At 41.4% G+C, this 24,123-nt stretch overlaps 2 protein-coding genes across 2 annotated transcripts in view; one reads left to right on the forward strand and one right to left on the reverse strand.

Moving 5' to 3' along the window:
* The window catches only part of LOC127008872 (nephrin-like), a 289,486-nt gene that overhangs the window by 264,836 nt on the left and 527 nt on the right, over nucleotides 1-24,123 (reverse strand). The window lies entirely within an intron of this gene.
* Nucleotides 1,909-23,205, forward strand: LOC127008873 (uncharacterized). The gene is made up of 4 exons (XM_050881307.1): nucleotides 1,909-2,030; nucleotides 15,787-16,107; nucleotides 16,281-16,411; nucleotides 22,457-23,205. Exons 1-4 carry the CDS (start codon nucleotides 1,953-1,955, stop codon nucleotides 23,103-23,105), a joined length of 1,179 nt encoding a protein of 392 aa, XP_050737264.1. The 5' UTR covers nucleotides 1,909-1,952; the 3' UTR covers nucleotides 23,106-23,205.

Here is a 24,123-nt window from a genome sequence, read left to right on the forward strand (position 1 = left end):
CGTGGTGAATTCTTCCCCACCAACCCACACACACACACACACACACACACACACACACACACACACACACACACACACACACACCAGCCCTCTTCCTCCATCTATCTCTTCTTGTTTGTGAATTTCTTCTTCTCCCCTTCCTCATGTAAACTCCTTTCCCTTCACCGCCTCCTTCAACAGTACACCCTCTTTTGCAAATACAGAACAATATCCAATCCTTCTCCTGCTTCCTTAATCTTCCTTTCACATCTTGTCCCTACAACGACTTTTCTCTTCCCTCAGTATCCCACCCTACATCTCTGTACTCTGCTGCTACCTCTAAACATTCTCTTTAGTTCTCGTCTCCACTCTTCATATCGTCTTTAGTGTCCTTGTCCTCCTCCTCCTCCTCCTCCTCCTCCTCCTCCTTCTCCTCCAATCGACCGTCAATTCGATGCGTCAGGAGTACACTGAATACCAAGGTGCTTTTATCTGCTCTGCGGGCACTAAGTGGTTGTCGAGCAGATCAAATCACCAGAGCAGGTAACCTCGTAATGAGCCAATAGGCTTTCTGTTGCCTGCATTTCCATGTTTCCTCCTCCTCTTCCTCCACCTTCTCTTCTTCCTCCTTTTCCTCCTCCTCTTCCTCCTGTGAACAGGACAATTAGCTACCTAATTCTCCACAATACTGGGCGCAAAATAGCCAGTTGACCAGCCACCATACCAAACCCGAAAAGAACATTACGACTATACTTATACTGCTACTTAAATTGAACAGAATGTCCTCCAGACTCAGGCAAGGTGGCTCATGCCGAGGCAAATATTCCCCGTCAGTAATAAACCAAGTGGGGGTAAAGTTGCAAACAATGTCAAGAGCAAAAGTATATTGATGAATTACTGAGATCTTATCAGCTGCTATAGAAAATATCTGTCCTCCACGTCCCGACCCCTCCACGACTCCTCCGCCAAGCCTCCCGAGGAGTCACCCCAGTTTGCGGATCTCTTTCGTTCCTCCCCTCTCTTGTCGTCTGCCTCGTGGGCCTCTATGATGTAGATAAGATGGCCTGTCTGTCACTAAACCTAAGTAAAATAGCGATTAAGACATCAAACGGTTTACACGACATTGGTTCTCTGCCTTAATATAGGTCAGGAAAGTGAGTCGATATTTTTTTTTTATATGAATCAATAGCGTTGCTCTCTATCCCTGAAGGTGAAATGTTATCATATTCTCGTACACCAATAATAACACAATTGGTACAGTCTTAATTAACTTGTTTGCACTTAGGTTTTGTGCCATTATTCCTTTTTTCACAAAGTGTCATTGATCGTCAAAAAGTTCGATTCATCCACATTTGTAAAGTAATTTCATACTTTCAAACATTAACCTCGGAGGTGACGTATCTCAACAGAGAACAATTAGGACACAACAGCCTTTCTTCGAAGAGTTACAAAATATGGATTTTGTTTACCCAAAATATTAAACAACTAATTAAGGAATGTCCCTTACATTGTGGGTAGATGATATCAACCAAGCGTACTGTCTGCACGCGTATGTGTATGTGTGCGTGTGTTCGAGCGCCCCTGTGTGCATACTTGTGTGTATACGTGTGTGTGTGTGTGTGTGTGTGTGTGTGTGTGTGTGTGTGTGTGTGTGTGTCGTGTTTTGGGAGGTGCCTGCGTTAGAGGAAAAGTGATGAATAACACGGATCTATTTTTTAAACTAAAGACCAAATAGGAACCAGGTATCCATAAAAAGCATTTCTCAATGACAAGTAGAGGAAGTTTGTTAGAAAAACTGTCAGAAGCCGTCTGTAAGTTCAAAGTGCCCTACACTACCAAGGCATACTTCTGCCTAACAATAGCTTGATATTTATCATGATAAGAACGAAGTAGTAAGACCTAACACAACCTGCCTTACCTGCAGATAAATTAAAACTGCTGAAGGTAAGAAGAGCGCAAAAGGACCTGTGGCCATGAGGGGTGGTAAGCTGCTCCTTACAGTTGCCGTTACGGCTGTACTTCTGTTACAACTTGCACTTCGCCATGGTCAAGTGAGTGACGTTATATGCTTCCATAACGTACAAAAAATACTGTATAAAACTTGTTGTTAGGCTTAAAACTTACAGTCTTGTTTAGAATATATGTGTGCATTTCGCCAGGGTCTGGCCACCCACACCACTCCTTGTCAGCGGAAAGATTCCGGCCTGAGCGGGGCTCGAACCGCCGCCTATCAGACAGTCGATATGTCAAAAAGATGTTCACTTCCGGAAGAAAGCATGAAAATTTGAATGTAGGGGTTTTGGTATGCTGAATCCATTTCTTCGGATCCAAGCTGGCAAACCAAGGGATCCCGCTCAAAATCAGGAAATCCAAGATGGCCGCCATGCGTATTGCCGATTTTGATACTTCGTTGTAACTTTGCTGTTATTTGACATAGAAACATGATCTTGGTGCCGATTTATAGGTTTTTAAGGTCAAGGAATTCAATGAGATGCCTTATAATACCATAAAATGTGGTTGGAACAAAATCCAAGATGTAATAAGGTCTTTTTTATTCATATCAAAACTATGAGTAGGAAGATTCAGTTAGTTTTAATCAATTTCGATGATCCATTGAGACTAATATTGTTCACACTCATAATTCACAAAGAATATTTTACTGACATAATACTAAATTAGATGAAATGAGTTTGAAATGCATTACAGAAGTAAAAAAAAAAAAAAAAGGAACTTAATCTAGGACACTGTTCGCTTTGTCTGCACATTGTCCACCACAAAAACACAGCTGTGTACACGGGAGGCTTTAGAGCACTGGCTTCTTCCTGTGCACCGTTTTTTACATGCACACGTAATAAGTTCACTGCAGCCCTTTGATGCCTCTGGCAGGGTACTCCATAAGGGCACCCAGATTCGCTCACTGTCAAGTTTCCACCCCCACTCGGAAGGACTTGGAAGTGTTGGATTGGCCTCTAATGTCTGACCCCAGACATATCCTGCTTGGTAAGCGGCACGCTTTACATGTTGCAGAAGTGCTGCACGTGATTTGGTGGTGGGATGTTCTCCAAGTTCCGATTACAGTAAGAGAAGAGATGCTTCCTGGCTTCATTCACATCAGTGAGTTGTGACGTGCGAGAGTACAGCAGAACCACATATCTTTCGAGTTCCTTCAGGTCAGCATCTGTAACTTCATCAGGAGTAGTTGACAGCCGTTGAAATACTTCAGTGATTTGTGGAAGTGATTTCCACACTTCCCAGGCGATCTTCTTGCCGATGGAGCTCAGTGACGACACTGTGTCGCAGCCAGAAAACGCGTGCATGAATGGGAGGCCTCTGCAGTAATCATTGCCAGCTCACTGGCAATGGCATGTGCTCCAATATAGCGAAAGTGTACCATGACCAAAAGCTAACCAAATTTCACAGTCTTCCATTTTGCTTGTAGTCACAATGGCTAGAACCAGTACGTCCGTGTCAGTGGCGTGCACCATGATCCTCTTCATGCCACGTTTGTATGCATGGAAGCAATGACGCATCATTCGGTAGTCTGCCTCTTCGTGTGAGCATGGCTGTAGATTAGAAGCATCCAGTGTTGCAGATGAGGCTACACCCTGACCCTTGGTTGTGATAAGCATCTTCCCTGTCTCTGTTGCTTCAGATTCCATAACTGTGGCCAGAAACCTAAAGAGCTCTGTCTTGTTACTGTCGACACGCAAGAAACTTTTCCAGTTGCGTGGAAGTCGTGTTTTCTCGGACACACGAAGAGCTACTCCTATACCTCGACCGTCTCTGGTGTGCGTTTTCAGACTGTCGGCCATGTAGGTATCCCATACAAAATCTACTCGAGTTACATGTTCAAGCTGCCTCTTCAGATATGGGACAAAGACATACTCTGCATAGTCTTTGAACATTTTCACGATTGTTGTGGCAGTCTTCGGAGCCAATGCATGTATGAGGTCAGCACTATCAAAGATCTTCACGTCCACATCAGGTGTGTACTGTGGGCGTTGGGCTAGTGGCTCCAAGCACTTCCAGCAAATCAGCTTTTCTCCGAGTCGCATCATGTTATTTTCAGCCAGAGACGGTGGCCAAGAGTGGTTTTCATGCTGGAAGAAAACGTCCATCTCACCATTCCGTGCTTGGCAAGATGTACATTCTAGAAAAGAAAATAGTTGCAGGTCACTCTTCATGTTTGACACAATTTGGACTTACTTCATCTTTGAGGGCACTTTCCGCTCTATACTTGAACAATTGAAGATTGTTCTTTGGAACAGTTTCATAGAGTGGCTTCTCCATTTTCACAAGCCGCAATTCAACAAATGTTTTGTATTGATTCTTTCCTATTTCCTCTGCTTCTGAGATGTTTTTGATGACTTCGTCGGCCATGATGACCTTTGTGTCCAGTGTGAGGAGATCGTTGCTCGTTTCTGTGAAGGGATTACCAAGCTCATTCATAACATCTATCACGCTTTGTACATTTGAGGCAAATCTCTTTTGTGTGGTTAATGTTTGTTCATGATGTCGGTTGTCATGGGTTTCCTTCTGAGATGAGGTCACTTCAACATCATGTATGATCCTGGCCATCTCAGGACCAGCAATCAACCATCGCTTGAGAGCTGATTCGTTTTCAGTGATGCCAATTATCCCACCATCTCCTTTCAGCACAGCATTAAGCTGCTCATGCACATGGTCATGTGCCATCATGGAGAAGCAATGGGTGGTCTTTTGGGTTACAAACTTACCTTCTCTGAATTCTTGGTAAACAGTTGGGCATTCATGTTGTAGCTGCATCAAATCTCGCACGTGAACTGGTAACCACTTGGCATAGTGGAAGTGATCCATGGCAAACATCAAGGCACTATTCTCCCCAGGGTGCTAATGTATAGCTCAAAGTTTCCTTCGCGCTGATTGCATGAACTGAAGGAAGAGAACTTCAAGGATGAAGGTTTTGCTCCAGTATCGAAACTGGGGATGCTGAGTCTCCATGAGTGTGCACCAGTCATTGAATGGCATCGCTGGATTTGCTTCTGACTCAACTTCCACCTTGTAAGAATTGTATGCTTGGTTACGCAAGCAAGAGAAATTTGTTACATTTATGTAACCGAGATATCTATATTGTTTGACTACATATCTACATCAGATATTTATGTTTTAGTCATACAATATGAGTATAATCAGATTAATGTTCTCAGAAATTAACAAACTTATTCAATTAATGACCAATTCTGGAAATGAAAGAAATAATAAGATTAATAGCACATGTTCTGAAAACGAAATAAAACATTAGAATAATCATAAACAGCTACCTTGCATTTTGTTCCAACCACATTTTATGGTATTTTAAGGCATCTCATTGAATTCCTTGACCTTAAAAACCTATAAATCGGCACCAAGATCATGTTTCTATGTCAAATAGCAGCAAAGTTACAACGAAATATCAAAATCGGCAATACGCAGGGCGGCCATCTTGGATTTCTGGATTTTAAGCGGGATCCCTTGGTTTGCCAGCTTGGATCCGGTTAGAAATGGATTCAACATACTCAAAACCCCCACGCCTGGGTACAATTTTCATGCTTTCTTCCGAAAGTGAACATCTTGGCCTCATTTTGCTACATATCTACTGCACTATATAGTGTCGCATGGAGAGTGTGCTGCCGCAGACTTTTGGCTCTGCACCCGCGCACGCGTTTATACTTATTGCATCATATCATGGACTCTTCACCTATTCGACATATGTACGTAATCGAATGTAAATATTATATTGCGGTTCTTCGGTATTAAATATAATGATTTTTTTTACCTAAGCAGAAATTCTTCAATAGCAAAGACACGTTGCATGGAAGGTGATGAAAATTGGCAGATCAGTATGATAAGGAAACTTTTAAATATTTCTGATGGCCAGATGGATTGTCATTTAACCCCCTCGTTGTACCCGGCGAATTCTTCCCAGACGCCCTTACGAGCAACGACATCAACCGCCTCAGGAGCATCATCGAAAAATTCGCCCCGTGCAAACAAACATACAAGACGCCAGAGCACCGATACGTCCCCCGAGATCTATATTCATCAAAGCATGTCTTTCTTCGCACCGGCGCCCACACACCACCCCTCACTCCCCTTACTCTGGCCCCTACGAAGTCATCCAAAGAAAGCAGAAAACTTTCCTGCTTCGTATAAGGGGCAGCGATGACTGGGTCTCAATCGACCGACTCAAGCCACCATACCTTCGAGAAGACGACCACCCCTCCTGTACGACTCTCCAGGACAGGCCGTCCCCTCTCACGTGCAACGGTACGTTTTTGCTGTGGGGGGAGTATTCTAGCAGGCTTCGCTACAAACCCAATCACGACGCGAGGGACGCGGAGTCTATGCGCAAGATCCATGCTGATCCAGTAGCACCTTGTAAATAGCTGTATATATATATATATATATATATATATATATATATATATATATATATATATATATATATATATATATATATATATATATATATATATATATATATATATATATATATATATATATATATATATATATATATATATATATATATATATATATATATATATATATATATATATATATATATATATATATATATATATATATATATATATATATGTATATATATATATATATATATATATATATATATATATATATATATATATATATATATATATATATAGAGGATGCATATATATATATATATATATATATATATATATATATGTATATATATATATTTATATATACATACATATCTACCTATCTATCTATATATCCATTCATCTATCTATCTCTATATATATATATATATATATATATATATATATATATATATATATATATATATATATATATATATATATATATATATATATATATATATATCGGCCCATCTATTCATTCATCTATGTATATATATATATATATATATGTATATATATATATATATATATATATATATATAGATGAATGAATATATGAATACATATAAATATATATATATATATATATATATATATATATATATATATATATATATATATATATATATATATATATATATATATATGTATATATATATATATATATATATATATATATATATATATATATATATATATATATACATGTACACACACACACACACACACACACACACACACACACACACACGCACACACACACACACACACACACATACACACACACACACACCTCACACATCCATCCATCCATCCATCCACATCCATCCATTCATCCATCTATCCATCTCATCCATCCATTCATCCATCCACATCCATCCATCCACACACACACACTCACACACACACACACACACACATACACACTCACACACACACACACACACACACACATATATATATATACATACATGTATATATACATATATATATACATATACATACATACACATACACATACATACATACACACATTATCTGATCATCCATCCATCCATCCATCCATCCATCCACATACATCCATATCCACATACACATACACACACACACATACACACATACATACACACACACACACACCCATTCATCTATCCATCTATCCATCCATTCATGCACACACATATATATATATATATATGAGAGAGAGAGAGAGTAGGTAAGAAGACACCTACCGAACGGGCGCAAGCCACTCCCGGTGAGGTATATATGGGAGGTGAGAAGGGAGCTGAAGCCCTCCAAAGACCCTTCCCATGTCCTCACTAACCGTTTCCCTATTGTCTCACCAACACCGGAGAGTAGTTCAGCATGCTCTCTAAAGACAGATCCTCTCTTTATCCACACCACACTACATTCACACAACATATACACCTTTTCCCAAAATTAAAATTTCAAAATGGTGCACATACACCAAGTCTCGGAGTCCCCGCATGGGGGGGGGGGACCACAAATTCCCCCAGTGAGGACTCCCCTTCTGGGTGTCGACCCAAGAGGTGTCTTGATACCTCCTCGAACCTCTTTCTTCTCAATTTCTGCAACATTCGCGGTCTTCGCTCTAATTTTCATTCTGTGGAACATCATCTCTCCTCCTCTATACATAGCCTTCTTAACTGACTCTTGGTCATCCTCTCTTAGCCGTTTCGGTGAAACTTTTGCTATTGCGCTGGACATATCAAAAGTTTTTGATAGGGTCTGACACAAATCTTTGCTTTCTAAACTACCCTCCTACGGTTTCTCTCCTTCTCTCCGTACCTTTATCTCCAGTTTCCTTTCTGACCGTTCTATTTCTGCCGTGGTAGACGGTCACTGTTCTTCCCCTAAATCTATTAACAGTGGTGTCCCACAGGGTTCTGTCCTATCTCCCACTCTTTCTCTGTTGTTCACTGATGATCTTCTTTCCAAAACGAACTGTCCTATCCTTTCCTACGCCGATGATTCCACTCTGCATTACTCAACTTCTTTTAATAGAAGACCCACCCTTCAGGAACTTAACGACTCAAGGAAGGAAGCTGCAGAACGCTTAGCCTCAGACCTTACTATTATTTCCGATTGGGGGAAGAAGAACCTGGTGTCCGTCAACGCCTCAAAAACACAGTTTCTCCACCTATCCACTCGACACAATCTTCCATACAACTATCCCCTATTCTTTGACAACACCCAGCTATCACCTTCCTCAACACTAAACATCCTCGGTCTATCCTTAACTCAAAATCTCAACTGGAAACTTCATATCTCATCTCTTACTAAATCAGCTTCCTCGAGGCTGGGCGTTCTGTACCGTCTCCGCCAGTTCTTCTCCCCTGCACAGTTGCTGTCCATATACAGGGTCCTTGTCCGCCCTCGTATGGAGTATGCATCTCATGTGTGGGGGGTCTCCACCAACACAGCTCTTCTGGACAGAGTGGAGGCTAAGGCTCTTCGTCTCATCAGCTCTCCTCCTCACACTGATAGTCTTCTACCTCTTAAATTCCGCCGCAATGTTGCCTCTCATTCTATCTTCTATCGATATTTCCACGCTGACTGCTCTTCTGAACTTGCTAACTGCATGCCTCCCCCCCTCCCGCGGCCCCGCTGCACTCGACTTTCTACTCATGCTCATCCCTATACTGTCCAAACCCCTTATGCAAGAGTCAACCAGCATCTTCACTCTTTCATCCCTCACGCTGGTAAACTCTGGAACAATCTTCCTTCATCTGTATTTCCTCCTGCCTACGACTTGAACTCTTTCAAGAGGAGGGTATCAGGACACCTCTCCTCCCGTATTTGATCTTCCTTTCGGCCACCTCTTTTGTTTCTTTCTTAGGAGCAGGGAGTAGCGGGCTTTTTTTTTTATTATTGTTTCCTTTTTTTGTGTGCCTTTGAGCTGCCTCCTTTGTTGTAAAAAAAAAAATATATATATATATATATATATATATATATATATATATATATATATATATATATATATATATATATATATATATGTATATATATATATATATATATATATATATATATATATATATATATATATATATATATATATATATATATATATATATATATATATATATATATATATATATATAGATAGATAGATAGATATAGATGGATGGATGGATAGATAGATAGATGGATAGATAGATATATAGATATATGTAGATATATAGATATATATATATATATATATATATATATGTATATATATATATATATATATATATATATATATATATATATATATATATATATATATATATATATATATATATATATATATATATATATATATATATATATATATATATATATATATATATATATATATATATATATATATATATATATATATATATATATATATATATATATATATATATATATATATATATATATATATATATATATATATATATATATATATATATATATATATATATATATATATATATATATATATATATATATATATATATATATATATATATATATATATATATATATATATATATATATATATATATATATATATATATATATATATATATATATATATATATATATATATATATATATATATATATATATATATATATATATATATATATATATATATATATATATATATATATATATATATATATATATAAAATAGAATAGAATAGAATAGAATAGAATATAAAATATCAGTTTATTTAGTAAATACAGCTGTTAATCTGAAAATATACATATCATGAATATATTGTAATATTATAAAAAATATATATATAAAAATTACAATATGAAAGGGGTAAATGGGGTCTGTGGTTTACATTATGGGTAAGTAGTGATGATGGTAGAAGAGTGGGGGAGGGATGAGGTGGTGAATTACAGTGCGGCAGTGTGCGAGGGGGCGGGAAGGGCATCCTCTTCCGGTTGACAGGAAAGGTCTAGTCCCAGGCAGCGGTGGGCACGGTTCCGCTAATCCGCTAACCGCGAATTAGCGAAGCTGATTAGCGTTTTCGGTAACTGTGGAAATATTTAGCGGATCAATTAGCTTCCGCTAAATGTAGTTCCTGCTCCGTTAACTTGAAGTCCACTAAAAAAATTCATACAGATTTGTTCTTGTCCGTTGTGGGCAGACAAAACACCAGTTGAGCCACATGGCGCAATAATTCCAGAGCTTCCACTTTTGGGAAAATTACGCCTTAAATTAGGGTAATTGGTCAATTACTAGGGAAACTTTTTGGTATTTTAGGGTAATGCATATTCCATTTCCAACTCTTTGAACTCGGAATTCAATAACAAGAATTCGATATATTCCATCTGAAAAGAAATTAACTTATCCTCATCTGATTTTGGCATGCTATACCTTTCTGGAAAGCTCCATGTCTAAGCTACAACGTATTGAAATTTCAGTTGACCTGGTCTGTTTTTTAAGGGTTTTAGAGCCAAAGTACTAACCCGATGCTAAATCCATATAAAAAAGTTAGCGGTTAGCGTTAGCTTCCACTAATTTCTTTATCAATTTAGCGGTTTATCGTAAGCGAAGCTAACTCTTTAGTTAGTGGATTGCCAGTTACCGAAGCTAACTTTTCGGTTAGCGGTGCCCACCACTTGTCCCAGGTCACCCCCAGGTCAAAAAAAGGGGCAGGTGGCGTTGATGGCGGGGGTACAGATAGAGGCGGTATTGAGGGTCACTCAAAAGATCGAACTTCTCAACAGACATAATTTCCCACCCTCACTTGTATCCGTATGTTTTCTTCCTTCCCCCCCTGCGAGGATTCTAAAACGTTCTCTCCATGCACCGGCTGTCAGCTGCGTACAGTGCTGTGTGATTGGCCCGCACTTCCAAAGCCACAGTTGTCACGGGCGCTCTGATTGGATGACTCGTGAAAAGGCGCAGTTGAGGGAAATCCCGCTTTTCAGCGATTCGGCGCGCTAATGGCACCTTTGAAAATGTTTGTGTATCGGGATTCTGCCAAAACGAAAGGCGCCGTTGGTGCACCGTTTCAAGCGGCGCCTTTTGTCAACTGGCGCCTGTCGGGAGTATACCGCCCCAGGGCGTAACACACGGAGGAAGGAACGAAGGAAGGAAGGTACTTCAAGAGTATATATATATATATATATATATATATATATATATATATATATATATATATATATATATATATATATATATATATATATATAAATTTTTTTTTTTTTTTTTTTTTTGCTCAGTAGGCTTCCCGGTGGATCCTGATGGTCGGTCCAAGGCTTCTTCCCGGTGGGTCCAGATGGTCGGCCCAGCCCGTTCTGGCACAGGCAAGTGTTTATAGTGGCGCCATCTTGCATTGGCTCATGCTGCCCTCCCGAAGCTCATCTTTAATCCTAGAATCTAGAATCCGGGTTGATAGGTGGTGTTCTGGACAGCATGTGGGTAGTTTTAAGCCACTCGGCGGCGGCTGAAAAATCCCAGCTTGGTGGCACCGAACGGGGATTGAACTCGCGTCCTCCTGAACGCGGGGCCGTCTTGCTATCCGTTCAGCCACCGCCTACCCATATATATATATATATAGATATATCAAGAGATATATATATATATATATATATATATATATATATTTATATATATATATATATATATATAAGTTTATCTGGTAATTACAGCTGTTAATCTGAAAATATACATATCACGAATATATTGTAATATTATAAAAAAAAAATTACAATATGAAAGGGGTAAATGGGGTCTGTGGTTTACATTATGGGTAAGTAGTGATGATGGTAGAAGAGTGGAGGAGGGATGAGGTGGTGAGTTGCAGTGCGGCAGTGTGCGAGGGGGCGGGAAGGGCATCCTCTTCCGGTTGACAGGAAAGGTCTAGTCCCAGGCAACGGTGGGCACGGTTCCGCTAATCCGCTAACCGCTAATTATCGAAGCTGACATTTTTGTTAGCTGATTAGTGTTTTCGCTATCTGTGAAAATATTTAGCGGATCAGTTAGCTTCCGCTAAATGTAGTTCCTGCTCCGCTAACTTGAAGTCCACTAAAAAAATTCATACAGATTTGTTCTTGTCCGTTGTGGGCAGACAAAACACCAGTTGAGCCACATGGCGCAATAATTCCAGAGCTTCCACTTTTGGGTAAATTACGCCTTAAATTAGGGTAATTGGTCAATTACTAGGGAAACTTTTTGGTATTTTAGGGTAATGCATATTCCATTTCCAACTCTTTGAACTCGGGATTTAATAACAAGAATTCGGTATTTTCCATCTGAAAAGAAATACACTTATCCTCATCTGATTTTAGCATGCTATACCTTTCTGGAAAGCTCCAGGTCTGTTTTTAAGGGTTTTAGAGTCAAAGTACTAACCCGAAGCTAAATCCATATAAAAAAAGTTAGTGGTTAGCGGTTAGCGTTAGCTTCCACTAATTTCTTTATCAATTTAGCGGTTTAGCGTAAGCGAAGCTAACTTTAGTTAGTGGATTGCCAGTTAGCGAAGCTAACTATTCGGTTAGCGGTGCCCACCACTTGTCCCAGGTCAACCCCAGGTCAAAAAAAGGGGCAGGTGGCAGCTGATGGCGGGGGTATAGATAGAGGCGGTATTGAGGGTCACTCAGATTATGGGCTTAGCGGTGACCTGCTAATCCCTGCAGCCGACGGGACAGAATAGGAAGAATCGTTACCGCAAGGCTGAGTAGATGCCGCGGGTACGTCTGTCGTCTGCACACCCTTGATGGTGAGTGGCGTGCAGATTGCCTCACCTGAGTGACAAGGCCAAAACACTGCACCGCATCTGAACAGACTTCTCCCACCAGCAGGATGGGCGAGATGGTGTACCTGGGAAGACCTGGGGGCGTCGGCAGGAACGTGATGGAAGGCCGCGTTGGCGACATACTGACCATCGTTACTCCTCAAAGTCCTCACGGAACCACAAACGCACTGCACTCTCACTATCTGTCACTATGATTTAACGTAAAGGGACCCTCCGTCTGTTACTTTTCGGCGCAAACTTTTTTCGGCTCCTCAAAACGTTTTTCTTAAACCTATTATTGTTATAATTTAATTTTAAAAACCTGAAAGTTTGATGAAAATTGGATGAAAAGTTTTTGAGAAACCCATTTTCTTCGGAGAAACGTCATGATTATGTGAAACAATCCTCTTCTACTTTCGGTAGTAGGTCTTTGACTGCTGGTCCACAAAAGATTAATACCCATTGCTACAATTCGACCATAAAACATTTGGACTATATCATTTTCATTAAAAAAATATATAACTCAGATTTTTTTTCGCCATGATACGGAGAAAAAATATATAAAATCCAAGACAAGAGAGATCATAAATGTGTTAAGGACGAAATATTTGTATTTTCTTTAGGTTTGAAACTAAAACCCTATTCACACATAGGCGATCTCGGGACGAAAGCGCCACGATACTGGTTCGTTCTGATATCGTCGGAAACTGGTGCACTTTGGCCCGTCCCACGGGTGTGGATTATTTTGGCACGACGCTTGCACGAGTATTGCCCGAATGCTGGACGGAAGCTGCACAACCATAACCAAGCCTGCCCGCCAGCTGCCCGGTATCCGAACGATAGACGACGAACAATCTTGATATTTGAATTTAACGTTTTTTCAAAAGACGATTCCTGCCCGACTAGTGCTAGGCAACAAAACGACAATAAAAAACACTACCCGATTGCTAAACGAATGCTGCTCGGTAACTGGAGGAATGGAGAACGACTCCTGACAGGGTATGTACCGCGCCCACTCGCTAATCCGGGAACTGGGTGCGGCCTTGACATGTGTCACCAAACACACACACACAAAAAAAAAATCACGTGCCCGCCATCTCTGCCCGCGGCCCGCGGAAAAAATTCACTCAGTATCCTGGTTGATTTTAATGTGATTTGCTGTGCGTTTATTTTCCTGTATCACTTTCATTTTAACATTATATATAGGAAGAATTTTGATGCTCTTCTCCATCATGTTTACCTCCTCATCTTCCCTCTCCCTTCTCTTCTTTTTTCCCCATTCTCTCCTTTTACTCTGCCATATATATATATATATATATATATATATATATATATATATATATATATATATATATATATATATATATATATATAGATAGATAGATAGATAGATAGATAGATAGATAGATAGATGAATAGATAGATAGATAGATGAATAGATAGATAGATAGATAGATGAATGAATGAATATCTATATATATATATATATATATATATATATATATATATATATATATATATATATATATATATATATATATATATATATATATATATATATATATATATATATATATATATATATATATCTATATATATATATATATATATATATATATATATATACATATACATATATATATATATATATATATATATATATATATATATATATATATATATATATATATATATATATATATATATATATATATATATATATATATATATATATATATATATATATATATATATATATAAAAAAACTGGGGTATGAAGAGGGAGGACTACTCAAAGATACCCATGATACCTTTTTTTTTTTTAACAGGGAAAATTTCGTCGTAGAAACCTGACACTTTCTTATATATAGTATGGAGATTTGATAGAGGAGTCTTTGGTATTTTTTTCTCAAAAAGTGAATTCTTTGAAGTTTTCGGATTTTGCAGACGGAGGATCCCCTTAATGTCAGAAAAAAGTTCCTTACGATGTTGGGTTCTGATAAAATGGGAGGGCGGGATGGGGAAGTAAACAGGATGACCCGGGGGGCTGCTATAAAGAGCACCGTGACCCATGTCTGACCTCGGTGGGGTCTGGGCCTCGTGTGTGTGTGTGTGTGTGTGTGTGTGTGTGTGTGTGTGTGTGTGTGTGTGTGTGTGTGTGTGTGCGTGATGTAGATACTAATATCACACGAACAATATTTTATTTGGCTTATGAGGCAATAGTATAATGAATAAACACTGATTAGTAAAATTTATAAAATGCACTACACACATCTGGAGATAATTCGTTCCCATAGTACCAAAAAAGGCCTCCTAGTATCACAAGAGTGTGCAATAAAGTACCTTTTACATAAATTACTAGTTTTGTCATCTCGTAAGATGGGAGCCTATTATTACTGGTGTCTATCCGGTTTTGTTCCGACACGCGAAACTTTGATTACAGTGACGCCTGTATAAAGATGCTCATTTATAAAACTGGTGGCGTCGATCATACTACACATGAATACTATAATAATTTGGTGTTTGAGCTAGATGAAAAAATAAATATTTCGATTTATATTGTACTGAAGTGGCTCTGGTGCATAATGTTTGCTAGAACAACATAAATGTATAATATTTGTCTTTCAGCTGAGCGTCTGGCGACCTGGCGTCAACAAAATTATGCAGCCGCCATGGTCTTGGCTGGACAGCACCGAGAACCCGCCACTAGAAGCCTGCACCAGCCACACCGACGACCACGCACGCATTGCGTCGCACATTATCTCCTTTGGCATCGGTACTGAACGACATGTTAAACAACCTCTAGAGGAAGAATTTGAACGTTGGCACAGTGTCCTCCTGCAGGGGTGTAACAAATATGAGCCTCGGATCGCCAATCCCCTCCTGAACTGGCGGACAGCAATCAAATATGTACTGCCGGAGCTTTTCTCGCTGTTTAAGTCGCCTAAGGTATGTAACTTTTTCATTCAGGGAGCTATTGGATGAATAAAGTCTCCTAACTTTCATTATAGTATATTCTAAAAGTTCCTGATTTGCTTACAAAACTAAATATAAAAATAACGTTTTTTCTATTCATATTTCTATGTTTCATTAATGTAAAACGTTTGTGATTTAAAACACAGTCCATGCAGGCTGAATCTCCTGCGATAAGGGAATTCATCGGACGCGTGGAGAACAAGACTGCATCGGCTTCTCGGCCTCTCAGCGCAGTGGCGGTGAGACAACCGCTGGCCAAACTCGCCTCCGCCTACAGGTTACCTTACTTAGCTTCTCTGCGCAAATTTATTAGTATGAAAATGACCGTATAGCACCCCAGCCACGACAACCCCAAACCAGAGACGCTCAGCTATCAAAGCGGGAACGAGGACTTTTCGAAAGAATGGAATGTATGAAGATATAATATGATCTACCCTGATGATCCTTGATGCAATAATACATTAATATTAATTATCATGTTGTACATTTGTTTAGAATTCTGTAATTTACTACGGCTAAGGAATACATTGTTCATGGGCCTGTCATCTCTCTACTCACTATTTGTTTGAGAAGCGCACGCTGGAGCCTTGCTGCCTGAATGGACTAGTTTTGGGCTTGGCCTTGGTTTGGGACGGTCACTCTTGATGAGCCATACGGCCATTTTACAGCGAGTTAGTTAACGCTACAAGCATCGCCCTATCACTTGGCATAGTTTTAGTGTGCATCAAATGTGTTTTAAGGTCAACCTTTAGAACTATCAGGGGTGGGCAAAATAAAGGGAACACTGACATCTATATTATTTTAGGTGAAGATTAGCATTATAAAGCATATAACAATAAAACACTTAAAACTCGGCATTTGATATGGCTCGGCATGCCAAATAAATATTTTATACAAAAAATTATTTCGATTTTCAGCAAGTAATAAAAAAAAATCGGAAATAAAGTGAGGCATAGCGGAGCATAGTGGTTTTTATTCAGGATGGCGAGTTCGCACTAGCTTTCTTTCAACATGTAGTGCATCATATACCCTACTGTATACTTTCCTGGGGCACGTGACTGGAATCTCTCTCCCGCGCTCTCTGATCCATCCAAACATGCTGCCGAGTTGTAGCCACCCCAGGGTTCAGCAGGCGACTACAACCAAGGCCTTGAGGGATATTAACCTCAGCTTTCGAGGCTTATGTTGCTCACCGTTTAGAATCAAAGGAACATGAATTACCTGGAATACTCCCTTATTCTTATCTCAAGCCAAGACAAAATTAGAATTGGCTAACCCCCCTGGGTGTTACGCTCTCCCTCCCAGCCCCCCACTGCGCCCCGAGGCGCCCGCAAGAAACCCACTAACTTTTTTTTTTTAAATCGCCAGCGGCGTTTCTTGCAGTTTGCGGTGGGTTTATATGGGGTTCAAATTACTCAGCATGAAAAGCTCTGTCTGATGAGAAGGGTAAGAAAAGCCATGCTGAAACTCGTGAAAGACCGAAATAATACCCTTCGCTGTGGATTTCGGAGACGAGCGAAGATGTAGTGGAGGTATCAGTATAACTCGGTGGTGGCGGCGGTTCTAACGTGGACTTGGTCTAGGCGGTTCTAACTCGGACTTGGTCTAGGCGGTTCTAACTCGGACTTGGTCTAGGCGGTTCTAACTCGGACTTGGTCTCGGTATTTGACGCTAACAGCCTGGTTTTCTTTCGGTGTATTTCTCAAGTTATGAGAATTTTGATAGTGCAGGGAAAGTGTGCTCCCTATGGAGTCTAGTATGAAAGAGCTGGGCGTTGGCTATCCAGGGGGCAGATTCAGAAAAGAGTATGAAAGTTCGAGGATGTAACTCCCTACATCGTTTAGACTTACACCCTCCTCACATCCTTTGCTACTTCTGAATTCAGAAAAAAGGATGTGGGATGGATGTAAATCAGAGAGACAGCTGATTGGGCGAAAGCCTTCATGACGTCATCAGGCTCGCCAGCGAATTCAAATCGCTTAAGCAAAGCGTGCCACCCAATCATGGCAGCCGCGTCATCAGGTGTGTGGGAGAAAAGAATACAGCAGTAAAAGATAAATGAAAAGAACAAGTGTATTAGTAGAAAACAAACAAAAAGATAGAAAAGGGAAATGCAGAAAGACCAAATTAAGCTAAAGTAAAGGAAACAAAGGAAAATAAAATGGAAATGCAAAAGACCGTGAAGGCAAAGTGTACGGAAAAACAACTATTATTTATTCACACTTTATCTAATCTTAAGAGCTTTTTTTTTATTTCCTCTTTCTGGGGCAGTTTCGAACATCTCTGTTCATACTGCACATTCTAAAAAATACTCTACATTTAACAAAATAATGCACTACTTCTGGCAAACTTACATGGCTACTTATTATTTTACTCAAGTTTTGTAAACGATGTTTCCCTGGCTTCAGGGTTTTGTTTCCATGGTAGGCATTGAACATTTTTTCCATTACTTGCAATTTGTCAAAAAAAATTATCAGAAGCCGTAAGGAGCTTCCCACTCCTGCTCGAGAATTATTATTTTTTTTTTTTATATATATCACATATTTCCCTCCATTTCTTTCAAAGTTCTTGATCTCTTGGCAGCCGATGAAACCGTATATTACGGTTTCCTCTCACAGAAATTGATCGACAACCGCGCACAATACAAATAATTGGCATATTGAAAGAAAACACACTTTAGCAATGTTTCCCATTGAGTGAGTGAGGAGCTCGGGTCTTGAGGCTGGTGCGCGCGAGGCTGACCTGACCTGACGTCATGCGCAGATGAGACAAATTTAGGTACTTTGCCACCCCCCTGGTGAACCTACCTTCCATTCTCTTTACCTTGCTCACAGGTTTCACTCCAAGATCGACCTCATCAAGGCCTTCCACCAAATTCCAGTCAACCCAGCGGACATCCCGAAGACAGCCATTATTATACCTTTTGGCCTGTACGAGTGCGTCCAGATGCCCTTTGGCTTCAAGAACTCTGCCTAAACCCTCCTCGAGGACGTCCATCACATCCCTCAACACCGGGGGGCGGCTCGACCTCACATTGGTGTCGGGTGACCTGCTGCCCGGCGCCATCTGGTAGCTGCACCCCACACTCACCAGCGACCACTACGGTATCCTCACCACCCTTGCCGTGGCACCATCCATTCCCCACTCCTTTCCCCGCGGTGAAACATCAGGAGAGCGGACTGGAGCAAGTTTCAGGCCTCCCTCGACGAATGGTGGTCCACCTACGAGCCGCCCACAGACCTACACCAGCAAGAGAGGGACCTTTTTTTTTTTTCTTTTTTCTTTTTTTTTACAACAAAGGAGACAGCTCAAGGGCACAAAAAAAGGAAACAATAATAAAAAAAGAAGCCCGCTACTCGCTGCTCCTAAAAAATAAATCCAAAGGGGTGGCCGAAAGGGATGAGCATGAATAGAGTCGCGTGCAGCGGGGGCGCGGGAGGAGAGGAGGCATGCAGTTAGCAAGTTCAGAAGAGCAGTCAGCGTGAAAATATCGATAGAAAATAGAAAGGGAGGCAACATGGCGGCGGAAATTAAAAGGTAGAAGACTATCAGTAAGAGGAGGAGAGCTGATGAGACGAAGAGCCTTAGACTCCACTCTGTCCAAGAGAGCTGTGTGAGTGGAGCCCCCCCACACGTGAGATGCATACTCCATACGAGGGCGGACAAGACCCCTGTATATGGATAGCAGCTGTGCGGGGGAGAAGAACTGGCGGAGACGATACAGAACGCCCAACCTCGAGGAAGCTGATTTAGTGAGAGAGGAGATGTGAAGTTTCCAGTTAAGATTTTGAGTTAAGGATAGACCGAGGATGTTTAGTGTTGAAGATGGTGACAGCTGAGTGTTGTCGAAGAAAAGGGGATATGTGTCTGGAAAAGTTTCGTTTAGTCGGCGCAGCATCTGAAGTCATATGCCGGAGAGAGACAGAAGGGGAAGGAATTATAGGAGAAGGGAACAGATCCCAGGAGACGGGACACAACCCCTGATTAATACCTGGTACCCATTCACTGCTGGGTGGAATGGGGACCATGTTGGGGGCACCGAGGTGCACCAGTGCTTGGGTAATGCAGAACGAGACCCGACTGGTGCCCCTCACCCTCCAGGGTGGACTGCATCATAGCCTCCCGGGTGGCCAGAGTGCTTCACCATGACTTGGAGGGCGTGGCGCACAAAAGACTCCGACTGGCCATGTCATAGGGCATCGAGTGTCTCCACGACAACAGGTAGCTAATCAACACCTCTTTAGCTGCCAACACCAGCTGGCACGAGGGAAACTGGCTATGGCGAGAGTCGGACCGCCCGCACCCAACCTACAGTCCTCCTGTCCCTTGGGAGCCTCCTGCCGCAGAGTACACTGCCACTCAGCTGCCCGCCAGCAAGTCACAGTGCACCACCGAGGACCTCCGTCAGTACGCCCTGATGGCCATCGTGCAGGTAACTACAACACCCCAAGGACAACGTGAGGCTCATCACCGCCATCCTGGGCATCCTACAAAGCCTGGCAGTGCAGGACAGGCGGGTACGGCTGAACTGGATATCCTGCCACGTGGGAATGCGAGGAAACGACGCCGTTTACGAGGCCGCCAAGAGAGCAGCCCAAGGCCCCACCGACACCAAGTCTGTGCGTCAAAGCCTGCAACAGACTAAGACACAGGCGAAGCGCGCAGCAGTCCATCACGCCCACCAGCAGCTCCGGGAACTGGAGGGGACCAAGAAACAGGCGGCTTGGTATGCTGCAGCCACGGCTACCTCCAACTGGACGCCGCTTACCAGCAGCGCAGGGCAGCCTACGTATGCACTACTACAGCGCCTCAGACTGGGCACGAGGGAGGAGCTGTACGACACTACATCCTCTCCTACCCAGCCACCGCTCTCCTCAGGCCAGTGCCAGCCACTGCCGCCCATCCTGCAAGAGGCCGCCTGCCCCTGAGGAGGTGTGAAGCCAGGGCCGCCTTCATTGTTAGCCACACCCCGACACAAGTCCTCCTCAAAGTGCTACGGGCAGCAACCCTCCCACAGTGACCAACGCCCGCACCCAGCTGGGCGACGGGTGATGTAACACAGTGGTGGGCAGCACGATCACCCCAACTTCCCCTAGGCGTGGTGCACGCGAACAGCGCCGCCACAACACCACGCCGCTCTAATGCACCGCCATGGGTCCACCCCCGACACCGGCGGGCTCATACCCGGTTTGTCCAACATAGCAATATGTATCATGTATATATATTTATCTATGTATTTATGTAATCCATGTGGTATGTCTAATATGTATATATTGTATTGTTTTACAATAAACCTCTACAAAGTCACCGCTAAGTAGGACCAAACAGAAGAAATTGTTTATTATTTTCCCTCTCAAGGCAGATTAATGGATTAACTACAGCAAAGCTCTTAGCTTCGTTTTGTGCCTCCGGAGACACACACAATGCGGCAATGCTCTATCTCCTACGTAGCGGTGGACTACTATGCCTGTGTTTTCCACCGTTATAACGTCACCAATTGGACACACACGAACATCACCAGGGACCGACACGGCAAGACTGACGTCATCTTCGTTGACCGGGTCAAGCCAGCGTAGCTCCTGTCTACCGATCATCCATGTAGTAACACCGTGCCAGTGTCCCCCAGTCCATTGCCACAATAAGAAATTGTCTTTCCTCATACCACGTCACAAGAGGGAGAGTAATGTAGAGACCATCATCACTAATGCCATGGTCACTCCGGGGTCATCAGTTGTAGCGGAGACCTTGAAGCTAAAACCCCACGCTACTGAAGGAGGTTAAGGTTGGGCAGCCTTCAGAACCTCGGAAAGATAGAAAAGAGGGCTGCAAGGGCCCTGCATTATTTACTTCTTCAATCGCCTTATCAGAGAGGTCACAGGGACGGAATTGGTTTCCTTTTCCTCTCTGATAAGGCAGAATAAAGGACTAAATACTGCAGGGCTATTGCAGCCCTGTTTTCTGCTTTTCCGAGGTTCTGAAGGCCTCAACTTCCTTCGGTAGCGTGGTCATCTATAGCTTCGAGGCTTCCGCTACATCTCTCTCTCTCTCTCTCTCTCTCTCTCTCTCTCTCTCTCTCTCTCTCTCTCTCTCTCTCTCTCTCTCTCTCTCTCTCTCTCTCTCTCTCTCTCTCTCTCTCTCTCTCTCTCTCTCTCTCTCTCTCTCTCTCTCTCTCTCTCTCTCTCTCTCTCTCTCTCTCTCTCTCTCTCTCTCTCTCTCTCTCTCTCTCTCTCTCTCTCTCTTATTTATGTTACCGACATTTAATTTTGTTCATGCCTTGAAAGTTATTACTCCAAACACTCCTCAAAATTTTCCCCGTTTTCAGAGACAAGATCATGGACGGGAAAGCACTCTTTGAATATGACGATGACTGGCTGCCTGCACTCATCTCCCATCATCTGCATCGAAATCGAGAGTTCAACCAATCGTTAAGCAGGATCAAGAAAGCATACCAAGTGTATATGGATAACTATGTAAGCCCGTCGGGTGCTCTCTTGGCCAAGCCATCACAAGAGGAAATTAAGTTTTACGGTGTAGAAGAAATGGAAAATGCCTACCTCATGATAAATAAGGTTGATGTTTTCAAGAAATTTGTTAATGCCTACAACTTAATCAACCCGGTACAACAGTTCTGGAACACTTCGTTCACTTTCAACCAATTCCTGCGTCACGTGGGCTGGACCCATGACATGGCCATGCCCGATGAACACACAGAGATGTGTTATCATTGCCGGATGAGGTCCGACTACATCCTCAAGCTGGAGACGATCCAAAAAGAGATACAACACTGGTTCTGCGGGATGCTGGGCTTCCCGGATGAGGTCAGCTTCCCGGTGAAGCACCAGAGCTACGCCCACCGCCTTAGCCGTTCTGACTGGGAGTACTACGCGAACGTGAGCAGCGAGATGATGCACCAACTCTTCGATGTTTACAAGCACGACTTCGCGATTTTCGAGAACAGTCGTGACTTGTAGTATAAGATACTGAGATGGAAAGGAGTTTGCTTTGTTTACGAAATAGTTTTATTAGTAATATTGCTATATTTGCTACTATATATTAGATTTTCTGTATAGCTTACTAGCAAAATAAATATACCGGTATGACAATTATTTGTGTTCAACTCCGTTTAGGATACAAATTAGATTAAGGAGGGCTCGATATACATGACTTTGGAATATTAGATTCAAAGATTAGTAAATGTATAGTCCCAATAGAAGTAATAACACTGGCTTGCGAAAGTTTTGCTCAGTCTATGAATTACGACAGCTTTTCAACTAAAATAGCCACATATTTTATTTGAGTATGATTATTTTCGATGATTGACAGAACGGATGCACTATATGAAATTATAAAGACAAAACTATATATTCTGCGATGGAAAATAATCCTTTATTTACGATTTAACAATTTCAGTCAAAACATGACACACTAAATATTCGTTTATGATAACATCCATCATGGCAAGTTTAAAATCAGATGCTGAAGTATATCCAAAACAGTTCGGTCAATATTATGTTAAATGATTAATTGTAATCTGAACTGTCCTTATACCAGAGCCTTGTCCGCCTTCTTATGGTGTATTCTTCTCATGTTTAGGGAGGGGGCTCCACACACAGCCCTTTTGAACAGAAGAATTAAGGTGTAATTATGTGAGGGGTTATTCATACCTACACTCAGAATGCTACACTTCCCGACATTGAATTCCATCTGCCACTTCCCCGCCCAATCATATAGTCTGTCAAGCTCATCCTGGAGAACGCAAGCGTCCTGGTCTGATCGGATTACTCTACCGTTTTTCTCATCATCTGCGAATTTACTGACATCACTACTAACTCCGGTGTCAAAGTCATTGATGTATATGATAAAAAGCAACGGACCCAGCACCGACCCCTGTGGGACTACACTCGTAACACTGCCCCATTCAGATTTTTTACCACTGATTTGCACTCTCTGCTTCAGAGTCGTTTTTTGCGAATTTATTCGATTTTGTAC

This window comes from Eriocheir sinensis, chromosome 4 (genome assembly GCF_024679095.1).
Source record: "Eriocheir sinensis breed Jianghai 21 chromosome 4, ASM2467909v1, whole genome shotgun sequence".
Lineage (NCBI taxonomy): Eukaryota > Metazoa > Arthropoda > Malacostraca > Decapoda > Varunidae > Eriocheir > Eriocheir sinensis.